The sequence below is a fragment of the Thalassophryne amazonica genome, chromosome 4 (assembly GCF_902500255.1).
Source record: "Thalassophryne amazonica chromosome 4, fThaAma1.1, whole genome shotgun sequence".
Taxonomy (NCBI): Eukaryota; Metazoa; Chordata; class Actinopteri; order Batrachoidiformes; family Batrachoididae; genus Thalassophryne; species Thalassophryne amazonica.
Genome location: NC_047106.1, coordinates 109,266,050 through 109,279,772, shown reverse-complemented (window position 1 = coordinate 109,279,772; position 13,723 = coordinate 109,266,050). Strand labels below are relative to the sequence as shown.

Here is a 13,723-nt window from a genome sequence, read left to right as displayed (position 1 = left end):
AATAATGATGCAGTTTAACTGCTGCACACAGACAACAGTATTAACATCGCAAGGTAAAACTCTTTGTATATTGTGCCTAAAACTCTCATCAATATATTATGTGGGTTTGTAGACGTTGTTATTGTATTTGTTTTATGTAAACATGCGAGAATGTCTAGTTGTTTCTCTGTTATTTTCAATGGGAAATGCTGTGAGCTGTGATCACTTCCTGTTCATGTCATTCTGGTGGAAAGTGAAGTTTGCTCTGTAACGTCCTGATTATTGTCCTTTACAACATTGTTTGTCCTGTTTATTCCAGAGTAATACTGTTTAACAGTTTATTTGTTTAGTGCATAATAATAAACATCTCAATGCACTTATAATAAATTAAATAAAAATAAAAGTAAAACTCAGATATAATTAAAATGATAAAATATAATATTAGCTTAAAATGCTTGTTTAAAATAATATAACTTTAAGTGTCTCTTAAAATTGTCCAAATCTAGGATTTTAATGTCACTGGGAAGAGAGTTCCACACATGTGGCACAGCATGTGTGAAAGCTCGAATCCCAACCTGAGTTCGACATCTAGGAACCTTCAGGTTGAGCTGGCTGCTGGCTACTGAATGTATATATTAGATGTCTGAACTTCGGTTTGTGTTTATTAAATTCCATGCAGGTTGAAGGTAGCAGACACAGAATATTTGGAATATTTGGTCTCATGCATGCACTTGTAGAGGTTCACGCCTCACGTCGTGGGGTACCAGTGTAGTGGCTCACATCTGGAGCGCCACTGTAGAAGTTGTGGGTTGCCAGTGTGGAGCTTTGGAGGTTTGGAGCCAGACTGCTGGAGGCTGGCAGCGTCCCGTTGAGCAAGACCTCTACATATCTCAGTGCTGTGGAAGGTGAGCGTGAGAGAAAAATTAGTCCACACACTGAATGAGCTTAGAAGTGAATAGACTCTCTTTATTTTCCAGATGTACAGCATTTATACAAGATACAAACAATGAAGCAGGAAATTGTTTTCATCAACACAGGATGGACAGTGAGACTCAGGCGACAGGCTTTGATTTGTGCCGTTGATCATTTGTATCTGATGGAGAACAGGTGGTCACTGCCACCAGCGGTTCGTAGGGGATGTGAAGGAGACATTTAATGTCTGGATCAAATACACGTTGCACCTCGATGTGTTACCTGCTGCCAGACATGGGACATGAAAAAGGCATTAACAGAAGCTCTGAGGGTAGATGTTAATTTGCATAGGATATGTTGCAGGCAGAAACAAACAGTGAAATCACATATGACTTTGTGCTTAGTCTTTGTGCTTGCTGTGCACGCCGCTGACAGCAGCGCCGCCCAGACGAGGCAGTCTGGACGGGATCCGCCCACAGTCTACACGCCTCTTTCCCTCTTGACTGCATCCGGATTATGGCCATTTTTTCCATGTTGGCCTCAGTCATCCTGGTTCCTGCGCATTCTTGTTATGTGTGATGAGGGTCTTAGAATGGTGACAAAGGTCAGTTTCAGTTTGTACAGGGATAAAAAGTTAAAGTTGCTCCAATTTTGGTATAGTGGTGCAAATTATTGGTTGAGCTAATGGAATAGTTTTGACTGTGTTGAAAGCTTGGTCTGCAAAGTAAAGGTCAAACAATGTCGACATCCATTGGATTCTATAACATATGTTCCACCATAACGTGATAACTACGCATGATAATAATAATAATAATAATAATAATACATTTAATTTCTAATGCACTGTACATTTGCAATAAATCTCAAAGTGCTACAGCACTTAAAAGGAAAGATTGATAAAAACAGAAACAAAAAGTAGGCAAATTATTAAAACAATCAATAGAACAATAGGGGAAGCAAAAATTCAAATGTCAGTTAAAGCATTGGGTAAAAAGAAACGTTTTAAGGCCCTTTTTCAAAGATTCAACAGTCCGTGGCGTCCTCAGATGAAGAGGCAGGGCATTCCACAGATGACGGTCTCCTATGGTGTGGGATTTAGTCCTAGGAATGAGAAGAAGATGGGTGTTGGAGGAGTGAAGAGAACGTGCAGGACTGTGAGGGGTGAGGAGTTCTGTTAGGTATGATGGGGCGTTACCGTATAAACAAAGAAAAGTAAGCAGTGAAATTTTGTATGTGATCTGGGCAGAAACAGTAAGCCAGTGAAGTGAACAGAGGATGGTAGTGATGACATGGCATGACACATGGTGAAAACTATTCCTTTTTAAAACCCTATTAACTCAATCAATAATTTGCATCACTTTTTACCAGATTTGAGCAACTTTAACTTTTCACCCCTGTACAAACTAAAATTGACCTTTGTCAGCATTCTTGCAGTTTTTACCCTATAACTCCATAACATTCAGTCACAGATAGTCCAAACTATGCATTTTTGGAATCTTTGTGATCAGATAAATAATGTGGTTTATTTTTCAATATGATTAGAGCATCTTTTAATTTTGACCTCTGTGTAATTATTCAGTTGACCCCTACCTGGCTTCCTATTGAAAACCCAAGTGGCCAATCAGGTTTTTTTTTTTTTCCCAAAAGAGTATTTTATTTTTTTTTTGCTTTGTGCTTCTTTCACCATTTGCAGGATCCCTCTGTAAATATTCTTCCATCTGCTGCACTAATGAAACCATCAGAAATAATCTTAATACATATTTGCAAAACCCAGAGACCACAATCAAACCATGAAACATTGATGTTTGAAGGATATGGGGTTACAAATTTACAAGATTGTACCTGTCACAGCTGGATGTGCAGGTCTGTCTATAAATTTTATATTGTAAAGAGTGATTTGTGAGTTATTTAATGTTCTGAACAGTGCAGTAATTGAAGTTACAGAAAGCAGGTAATCACCCAGTGTTGCAGCTACACCTCTTGTGACGTACCTCAAATAAAGCTTGTAAATTTGTTCTCAAAATTACGCTGCATGTATTTGTATTTCTTTTTCAGATAAAGTAATGTCCATGGATCAGAGGTTGCTCAGGATTATCTTGCAGAACCACATCTTGAAGAAAAAAATCATGTTGGGACAGCTGTACAATGGCCAACGGCTGGAAACCATTGGAGGAAAACTTCTTCGGGTCTTTATCTATCGCACAGTATGTCTTCCTTTTTGATGTCAGTGCCCAAAAATTGCAGCTGGTGTCCACAAAACATTCTATATTTGTGATTCTTTTATTTGTCTCAATTCATAATTCTGAGAGATAGCTTTAATCATCTGACTTTGATTTGTGGCTTATTTCTGCAGGCTGTGTGCATTGAGAATTCCTGTCTGGTGAGAGGCAGTAAAGAAGGAAGCAATGGTGCCGTTCATCTTATGAGGACTCTGATGAAACCAGCAGAAAAAAATATGTTTGAGATTCTGACAGAAGATGGAGGTTTCAGGTAAGTGCAGATCAATGAGTGGAAGTGGGTTGTGGTATTAAAACACAGCAGAATTTTCAAACCGCATCTTTCTATTTCTTTCCATTAAATCTGCATGGAATATATGGGAATGATTAAGTGCTGTTGCTGCAGTGGTTTCTGGGACAGCCAAGCAACTGTTTCCTTCTCTGTCCCCTAGGATCTTTTTGTCTCTCATGGAAGCTGCTGGCTTGACTGACTTGTTAGAACAGGAAGGAGACTTTACTTTGTTTGCCCCAAGCGACCAAGCTTTTGCAAGCCTGAGTGACAGCGACTTGAGCTTGTTGAAGAGTAGGTCTCACACACACATCATTTTTTAAGCCAGAAGTTATGTCACAGTCTTACTTGTGATGAGAACAGCAAACGTTCACTGTGTGCTTGAGTGAAACAAACGGGTTTGGAAGCATGTAGTACTGTGGGTAAAGACAGTTCGGCCCTCATTTACTACGAGCATGTTCACAGACTGTTAACTTAAAAAAAAAAACAGAGTCAAGAATGAGTGAATAAGTATAACTGTGTACATGGTTATCTGCATTCCACTGGCAGAATGCAGCATAATTACTGACCAGTTTGTTTAACTAAGGGCCCTGTCCCACTGGCGTTTAGGAGGATTTGCACATGAAATGAGGAGACAAAAGCTGAGCGTCCGCAACAAAGGTGGGCGGAAATGACAAATGTCCCGGGGTGGATCAGCGAATACATGAGGAAGAAAAGCAGATATAACAGGGAACAGAAGCGAAGGCGACCGCGGAGGCGCCCCCATGAGGGGCACAGCAGCCGTGATGCACTCGCTTCATCCGTGCCCACTCTGTCTGCATGCGCGACATACCATTTGTGACCGTGATGTGGCCGTGCTGGGCACGCATCATATCTGTTTTGCACGCTGTCCTGGTCCGCCGCCAAGCCACGCCAACCCGTCGGTTGCGGATATCAGCGAACGACAGGGGATATGCGGCACGTTGGTTGTGTATGTCCTGCATATGTCTTCAGTATGTGTTCAGGCAGTGATGCGGATCTCATCCGCAGCAGAATTTTTGAGCCACTCAAAAATCCTGGCTGCGGACATGCGTGCCTCTGCGGATGATCACGGACGTGTTCGGATGGCGGCCGACTCATACAGGAATGTTACACGGTTATTGCGGTTGTTTGGCGGATGTGGGCCACTTTTGTGCGCATTCCATCCGCAAATCCTCCTAAACGCCAGTGGGACAGGGCCCTAATATAGATGGAACAAAAATTACATTTCTAAAAAAGGAGATTGTTTTGGGATTTTTTTTGTTTTTTGTTTCTTGTAAAGCCAGCACATGAGCATGTTCACGTACTGTGCATCCTGTGATGTCCCACACAGACTCCAATATGTATCTGTGTGTGGTTCACTTGCAACACATAGAGACAGTTGTTCTTAAAGAAACAACATTAAGTAAAGTTAAATATATCATTTTTTTAAATTATGTGCAAGTTAATGCCACGGTTTCAAATTTACCAAATTCAGATGCTATCAGCACCCACTAGATTTACTAATGACCTTGATAAATCATGTTGTATATGCAAACCTCACCTATTTGCATGTTCCCATTCAGAACTTTGCTCACTCGGGTGGACAAACTTTAAATTGCATGCAGTACTAGTCATATGTGTGGACACATTTTCCCTCTCAATTGAATGGGAAAGTCTAACTGCCCCCTTCTCTTTGGATATTTCAGATGACTAAAGTAGCTTTGGTAGAATGTGCATCAAAATTGAATGTCATGAAATATCAAGGAAAATTATTCAGCTAGTGATACTCTTTTTTTCTGTAAATTTATTCAAATGCATTGGTTATTACAAATTACATTCAACTAACCTAACATTTACCCCTAAAAGTCAATGTTGCAGTGCTAGTAGTGCAAATAATAATAATAATGATGATGATGATGCATTGAACTGTACTACTGGATTGTATTTTAGGTGACATAAATGCTCTCAGAACCATCCTTCTGTATCACATCAGTAATGGAGTCTTCATTGGTGGTGGTTTGGAAACTGGAGTGACAAACCTCCTCAAGTCTCTTCAAGGAAGCAACATCAAAGTGATATATGTAAGTATTTATAGTAAGACTCAACACTTGACACTGTCAGATGCATTCCTCCCCTTGCAGAATGCCAAACTGCATGCATTCCTCTGAACACGTCAAATGGTCCTGGCAAGAAAACACCAAAAAAAAAAAAAAAAAAAAAAAAAAAATCTACAACGACAGCTGGGAATGAGACCAGGCTCCCTGTAGCTACTGTAATTATTGCAATCATGACATTAATAAAGAAAGACAGAAGGACCAACAGACCATCCAACCTAAATAATAAATGCAAAGGCAAACAAAGGAATCAAGTGATTATTTTCATTTATAAACCTAAAAACTATTCTAACCTTACAATACTTTAGTTAACTTATTCCCCATATTCCCTGTGTAATATACATTCATTCATTCATATCCTGTCGCTTATCCAAGTTCAGTGGCAGCAGACAAAGGAGCTCAACTCACACTTGCTTGTCCTTGGTCAAGTCCTTCAATTATTCCTGGAGAATTCTGAGGTGTTACCAAGCTGACTGGGGTATATAATCCCTCCAGGATGTCCTTGGTCACCCTTGAGATTCTTCCCAGCTGGACTTGCCTGGAAACCCTCCCTATAGGGAGATGACAAGGGGGCATCCTCACCAGACACCCGAACCACCTCAGGTGGCTGCTTTTGATGCGAAGAAGCAGCCCTTAGCAAAGGACCCAGACTCCGGACCACCGGAGCACCCCCCCACAGGGCGCCTCAAGGGACACGGTCGAACGCCTTCTCCAGATCCACAAAGCACATGTGGACTGGTTGGGCGAACTCCCATGAACCCTCGAGCACCCGATGGACGTTGTAGAGCTGGTCCAGTGTGCCGCGACCAGGACGAAAACCACACTGCTCCTCCTGAATCTGAGGTTTGACCATCGGTCGAATTCTCCTCTCCAGCACTCTGGAATAGACAACATCCAGAGACTTAAGGTACTCAGGACAGATTTCATCCACCCCAGGAGCCTTGCCAGCAAGGAGCTTTCTGACCACCTTGGTGACTTCGGCCTGGGTGATGGATGAGTCCGCCTCTGAGTCCCCAGTCTCTGCTTCCTCTTCGGAAGACGTGACGTTGAGATTGAGGAGATCCTCAAAGTATTCCTTCCACTGCCCGACAACATCCCCAGTCAGGGTCAACAGCTCCCAACCTGCACTATAGACAGTGTTGGTTTGATTTGATTTGATTTGATCGTTTATTTAGTCCCCATGGGGGCAATTCAGGTGCAGTCAGCAGTAAAAATTGCATTCATAAAAACACATCATACAAGTTCATAAAAACACAGCAGAATAAATATACAAAACAAAAACCAAGAAATAAGGTGCAAGCTGTTGGTGGAGAGCTGCTTCCACCTAATGAGGCATTGGACGGTTTGCCAGAATTTCTTTGAGGCCAACCGATAGTCCTCCTCCATGGCCTCCCCGAACTCCTCCCAGACCCGAGTTTATGCCTCTGCGACCGCACAGGCTGCAGCACGCTTGGCCTGCCGGTACCTGTCAGCTGCCTCCGGGGTCCCACTTACCAACAAAGACAAGTAGGAGTACTTCTTCAGCTTGACGGCATCCCTTACTTCCGGCGTCCACCACCAGGTTAGGGATTGCTCCCCCGGGTTCTGGGAGAGAATATATATATATATATATATATATATATATATCACATCTATGGCCACAAGAGGACATGATTCTACATGCTCCATAAGCTGCTCCTGTATCGTGAATGAGGTATTGTGATTCACACACCAGAGCAGACAGTGGTAATGCCCCATGAAGCTGGATACCATCAGTCATAAAAGAAGAACAAGAAGAAGAAAAACAAGAAATAGAAGATCTGAGTGATAAATTGTGTGTCTTATGGAATGAGTAAAATTAATAAATCATTTTCTCAAACTGAAAGATCATGATCTTGAAATAAAAAGAGGTAACATAACCTTAATAAACCACATCTTTGGACTGTGTGAGGAATCAAGCACAGCAATGAGCAGAACAGATAGCCTAAGCTCAAGTAAGACTATTATGTTTTCAAAATGTTTTACAGAGTAGCTTTCAAACATTTGATTACATTTAATGAGGTAAACATGCACGTGTTTATCTCACCTATGATAGTCTATTCAGTGGTCACAAGAAGCTTCTGAGGTTTTTGTGCCTGGTACAAGAATTTTAATTTGCTTGTTTGCTTTTGATTGCTAACTCAATGTTCATGTTAAAAATAAATAATGCACCATTGATATTTTATTTGATATTTCCAAAGGCAAGTTCATGTGAGTCTTTCATGTTGCTGTTCTCCTGTCCCTAATTCTTTTAACCATATCCCTCAGGCAAATGACTCCATGCTGGTGAATTCTGTCAAAGTGCCTGACTCTGATACCATGGCCACAAATGGAGTTATTCACTTTGTCAACAGTCTCTTGTATCCCGGAGGTACAACTTTCAGCCAGTGAACATTGCTAATAATCCCTTTCTTTTGTAACTCTGCCATGGCGTTTGGCTGACATGCTTCACTCTCTTCCAGATATCCCCGTTGGCAGCCAGAACCTTCTCACACTTTTGAAGCGGCTCATCACTTACATGCAGATCAAGGTGTCATAATCAAAATTAACTTCTTATTATTAAAGCCGCAGGGCTTTATAAAGGGCAGGATTGGACATGCAATTCATGTAGGTACAGGTGTCTTTCTTAACTCGGCAGCAGCACAGATGGGCAAGAAGACAGTAAGGGCTATGGGAATCTGACATTTGACCCCATAACCCTGACCGTTACCCAAATGGTAAATGAACTGCATTTCTGCTGCACTTTTCCATCTGCATCAGATGCTCAAAGCGCTTTAAAATTAAGCCTCACATTCTCCCATTCACACAAACACACTCACACACCGATGTCAGGGTGCTGCCATGCAAGGCTGTCACTACACACCAGGAGCAACTTAGGGATTAAGGACCTTGCCTAAGGGCCTTTTGTGATTTTCCCGTCAGGCTGGGGTTTGAACCGAGGATCTTCTGGTCTCAAGCCCAATGCTTTAACCACTAGGACATCACCACCTAAATCCTTGATATCGGGCTGACCTTGCCAGGGCAAATCGGTGCCACATTTCGGCCAAATTAGGGTGAAAATCAAATTCCTTAACCTTGAACTTTGCCAAAATGACATCTTTCAGGGCAATTTTCGAGTCAGCCTTGACCTACCAAATTTGATAGAAATCAACAAATGGACCTAAGAGGGGTCAGCCCTTTACTCTGTGAAACTCTAGTTAATTATGGGCTGTGTTTGTAATCATATGACCATACAGTTTAAGTAATGCTTTGTGTGTGTGTGTTTACAGTACATTTCAGGATTCAGATATCAAGAAGTCCCCCTTACATTTATGAGTAAGTTGCTACCTTAGTATTCTTTATATCACTGTAGTTTCAACTCATAGATGCCATTCTTAATGTCAATAATTGAAAGGTCCATTTGTCATTACACTTGCATGCAAATGGTATGTTCACTGTGTCAAAGGGCAGTGCCATTATTTTGTCACATAATGATTGCTGCCTTCTTTTCCTTATGTGCCCAAAGCAAAAAGGTTTATCCAACGAGAGCCCATCAAGGTTACCAGGGTCATTGAAGGGGATCCATCTGTCACCAAGGTTACCAGGGTCATTGAAGGGGATCCATCTGTCACCAAGGTTACCCGGGTCATTGAAGGGGATCCATCTTTCACAAAGGTCACCAGAGTGATTGAAGGTGACCCTGTCTTCACCAAAGTCACCAGGGTAGTCTCAGGTAAAATATTTTACTTGAATCAGTGCAAGTATATTTAAAGTACAACACCTGCTACCTTAAGTACTAACAAATGTTCCCTGCAGGTCCTCAGTATTCCATCAGCAGGGGAACCACCAATGTAAACCTTGATGGTCAGTGAAAATCATCTTTCATCTCACCACAGAAGTTAATGAAAATTGTTGCACATGTTACGACAGGAGGTATGTTAATATAAGCATTGTCAGATAGGTGGAGAGAGAAAAGTCGCCATGAGATTGTGAGGCCTAAAAGCCTAACTGGACAGCACAATCCCACAGACATTCTGGTTTGATAAGTCTTTGTTTAAAATGTTTGAACGAGAAACTGCACCCGGTGTGTGTGAGTGTGAGAAGGAGTTTTTTTGTTTGTTTTTTTTTTTGTAATGTGCAAACACTTGTGCACTATACACTATGAATGTGCACATCCTACCTCTGTGGGTGCTCAATGAACATTAACAGGGCTATTTTAAATCTTGCGTTGGTTGTCACACAGTTGGTTAGTTGGGTTGATTTTTGGGACATCCTGAGAGTTTGTAGAATCCTCAATAAGGTGCTTGGTATAATAGCTCACCTACTGTATACACAAGGTCTGTGAGTGCTACTCAGACTCATCTCGCACCCGGTGCAATGCAACACACAGCATAATACTACTGTCATTGCTAGTTTCTACTTGATGCGGATGTCATTTTTACACCCAGTGCCCACAGCCTTATGTTTTTGTGGGTATCTGCCTAAAAAGGTGTAGTTGAGTGCAGAGCTGATGTGTTTCTATCGTCCATCACAAGAAAGTGTTTGGATCTTGGACTAGCCAAAAATCCACCTCTAAAGCACAGCTCCAGGAGGAAGAGTCCTAGTGTATCCAAACTCCTTCCATTTATGGATGATGGAGGCCACTGTGCTCATTGGGACCTGCAAAGCAGCAGAAATGTTTCTTTACCCTTCCCCAGATTGATGCCTTGAGACAATACTGTCCCGGAGGTCTACAGACAATTCCTTTGACTTCATGCTTGGTTTGTGCTCTGACATGTACAGTCAACTGTGGGACCTTTTATGTAGACATGTGTGTACCTTTCCAAATCATATCCAATCAACTGATTTTACCCCATGTGGACTCCAATTAAACTGTAGAAACATCTCAAGGATGATCAGTGAAAACAGGATGCACCTGAGCTCAATTTTGAGCTTCATGCCAATGGTTGTGAATCTTTATGTACATGTGATTTTTTATTTTTAATAAGTTTACAAAAATCTTAAAAACAAAAAAACTTTTTCATATTGACATTATGGGGTATTGTGTGTAGAATTTTGAGGAAAAAATAAATGTAATCATTTTGGAATAATGCTGTATTCGCCCTAAGTATTGAGATATCCCATAATTCTTTGCATGCCAGAGAGTTGCTGCAGCCTCTTGCTACAGCGGATGAAAAGCATAGAAATGTACAATTTGGTTGTATAATATTAATTTACAATTATTGCCGTGTTTTCTCTCTATGCTGTTTAAACTGCAGCAACTCTCTGGTGTGCAAAGGATTATGGGTTAAGGTCTTAGTTTCTGGGCACCAGTAAATGGCAGTGTTCTATGTATTTTGACCCCAGTTATATCAGACGGTTGTCTAATCACAACTTGACTTTTGGCTTTTGCAAATGGCTATTTTTACAAATAAAAAAATGGCATATTTTACAAAAGCACATTTAAATATAAACAGCAACACACACCTCACATTAAGGTGTTGGTTTTTACATAGAATGAATGAGTCAACCAATCAGTGTTAGTGGAGGCTCATTTTACCCATAATACCTTTGGCATCTGTCTGTGTCTGTTACAAAACTTCAGAATTAGTGCATTATTTAAAATTAAAAGATGTGTGTTTTAACTTTGTACAAATGACAGAATTGACATTAATGCAGTTATTCTATCTGGATTGATTTATAAATCAAAACCATAAGTCAAAACTGCTTTATTTTCCAAGACCTCTGCCTCATGGTGGGACAGCTATATGTTGTTAAGGAATAATGACATCTTGGTTTTTGTGTGTTTAGAGTTGAGCGTAGCTCCTCTTAGCTGCTTCACTGCTACAAAATATGCAGTAAATAGGAGCTTCCAGCAGTGGGCAGGGTGCACAAAGACAGATGTACTGATTCGTTGTTTGTGTTTGTGATCGCTCGTGGTGTTAAAACTCAAATCGGCTTGTTAGTAGTTGCAAGAGTACCGGAGACAATACTGAAAGTTATCGGTTAGCTGTAGCTTCCGATAATTTTCTTTGCATGGTTTATCGGTTTAGCTTCATAAAAGATAAATTTTCAGTTAACTGATTAGCTGTTATCGAAGCTAAATTTTTGGCTAGCTGTGCCCACCACTGCTTTATTCCCATTTCTCATCTGTACAACTGACTCATCTTTTTAGAATTCATACTTTCAACTCTAATTGTCATTGACAATAAATAATTGTTACAGTTTGTGTCAAATACAGAACTATTCACTTCACTGTGGTTTGTGCCCTTTCTCCTTAAGGAGCTGACTTTTCAAAAATTACCACCATTGAACCAAACCCAGAGCTCCTCAACCTCCCTACTGAAAAAATTAGCAAAGTGATCCAGGGTGAGTTTTCTTCACCTGTACATCTCAATGACTATCAAAATCTATAAATGCTGAATATTATGTATGTATTGTCTTTGTAGGAGGTAGCACAAGAAAAGTCCCCACCCGAAAGGTTACAGGTAAAGAGATGATTCAGCACTTTTATGGAAAGCAAACATTGTGTTAGAATTGCATTTGATCATGTGTTCTTCCTTTTTTCTTCTATAACCAGCTGGTAGGAGGAGGACAAGACTTGCTCATGTTAAGGCCAATCAGTGAGCAGGGACAGCTGGGAATATCAGCCTTGACACACCCAACCCATTGGCTTTTATCCTGAAGATACAAATAAAACCTCAGCACTGGTAAATATACTGTAAGACGTATAACTGAGAAATAAAACCTTTCTCTTAAACAATTTAATGGTGCTTTGAATGTATATCTAACATCGCCGTGCAATGTCTCAGAAGAGTTTGTGTGTTTGACATATGTAAACTATTCAAATGAACTCTCTGTCATGACTTTAGAGGCGCAGAATCGGGGGGCGGGGTAGCAATAAACTTTTTAAAATCCAAGCCATTAGAGTAGCAATAAAAAGTTGTTCATCCAAAACTCTTGTATGCCTTTTCTCAAGGTTTAAAGAAGATTTTGTGCTACTTGGGAAGATTTCTTTGTAAAACTCAGCATGATAAACATTGAAAAACTTGGATGATTTCCTTTCAGGCTTTATCTGTAATGTTGTTTAATTTTGTTCATGTGACTTTGCCAACCCTTGAATCATTTGAACCTGTTTATGCAACTGTAGATCTCTTAACTTTCTATTTTCCACATATTTACCAATAAAGTGCATTCCTCTGTCTCATGATACGGCTTTGTGCAGGGTATCTGAAGAGATGGCTGGTTTTGAATGATTTCTCATGTCCTTGTAAGGCTATTATGCACTCAGATTTGGCTCACAAAGAGAGTCTAACATATCAACAAATCTCATTATTACATCTGTATCTTAGTCTTTAAAGTGCAAGGTCTTTAAACAGATCATTTTTATGGTCATTGGAATTTGTATGTTTGGGGGGAAAGAGTGTAATTTGAACCTTTTTAAAAACATCTTACCATGGGCACTCAAACCGAGAAAATGTAGTTGAAATAATACATGAATTTCACGGTAGTCAACCAAATTAAATAAACTAGTGCACTGCCCGTAGGAAGTTTGTATTGCTATAGAAAATTGGGAGCTCAAATAGATTTTTTATGGATGGTCATACGAGTGTTTGAAGGTAGGATGTATAAGGAGGTGTACTTACTCTTTATATAGTTTTAACAGACAAAGTATATTGTTAAGACATGGTTGACATTGAGATACAAAGAGACATGCAAATACAGTTATTTTGTTAAAACATTTCAGACAGTTATTTAAAAGACTGACATTCATCTAACATGGTCAGACATATATACACACATAGAGATATAGGAAAGAATGAACACAGTGTACATCAAGCACAAACATATGGATGTGAATACAGTAGTTATTATTGATAATACATATGAGTCAGGGACATTTAGGTTTATTGTGAAATGTGTGGATTGATATGTGAGCCACATGTGAGCCAACAAATTACATTCTAACATTTGAGGGAGAAAGAATATACATTTTTATCCAATACAAACATTCAAAAGCCACTTGACACAATTTAAAGATATTTGATCGACATGCAGTTGATAATAAGCACTTTTTATGTCATTTGGGTCTATGTTTTGAATGATATGTTACATTCTCAGGCAGCGGCGCGAAGCTTGTCCTGTGGTAGACGGAGGCACAAACCAGAAATGGCACAAAATTCAGCCCCTGTGGAGAAAAGGCCACAAACTGGCGGACGATGTTGTCGTAAAAAGCT

General features: G+C 40.2%; 1 protein-coding gene across 2 annotated transcripts in view; it reads left to right on the top strand.

The window, feature by feature from the left end:
* postnb (periostin, osteoblast specific factor b) overlaps positions 1–12,693 on the top strand; it is a 30,459-nt gene extending 17,766 nt beyond the window's left edge. Inside the window, exons 10-22 of one of the 2 annotated variants that reach the window (XM_034168406.1) lie at positions 2,947–3,095; positions 3,245–3,381; positions 3,560–3,690; positions 5,347–5,477; positions 7,797–7,899; positions 7,991–8,058; positions 8,798–8,843; positions 9,034–9,143; positions 9,183–9,240; positions 9,324–9,371; positions 11,769–11,855; positions 11,936–11,974; positions 12,067–12,693. In XM_034168406.1, the coding sequence (XP_034024297.1) occupies positions 2,947–3,095; positions 3,245–3,381; positions 3,560–3,690; positions 5,347–5,477; positions 7,797–7,899; positions 7,991–8,058; positions 8,798–8,843; positions 9,034–9,143; positions 9,183–9,240; positions 9,324–9,371; positions 11,769–11,855; positions 11,936–11,974; positions 12,067–12,113 (1,154 nt within the window). In that variant the 3' untranslated portion in view covers positions 12,114–12,693. Of the gene's footprint in view, positions 1–2,946; positions 3,096–3,244; positions 3,382–3,559; positions 3,691–5,346; positions 5,478–7,796; positions 7,900–7,990; positions 8,059–8,797; positions 8,844–9,033; positions 9,241–9,323; positions 9,372–11,768; positions 11,856–11,935; positions 11,975–12,066 lie in introns of both variants that reach the window. The other variant, XM_034168405.1, reaches the window with a different exon arrangement.
* Positions 12,694–13,723: the final 1,030 nt, after the last annotated feature.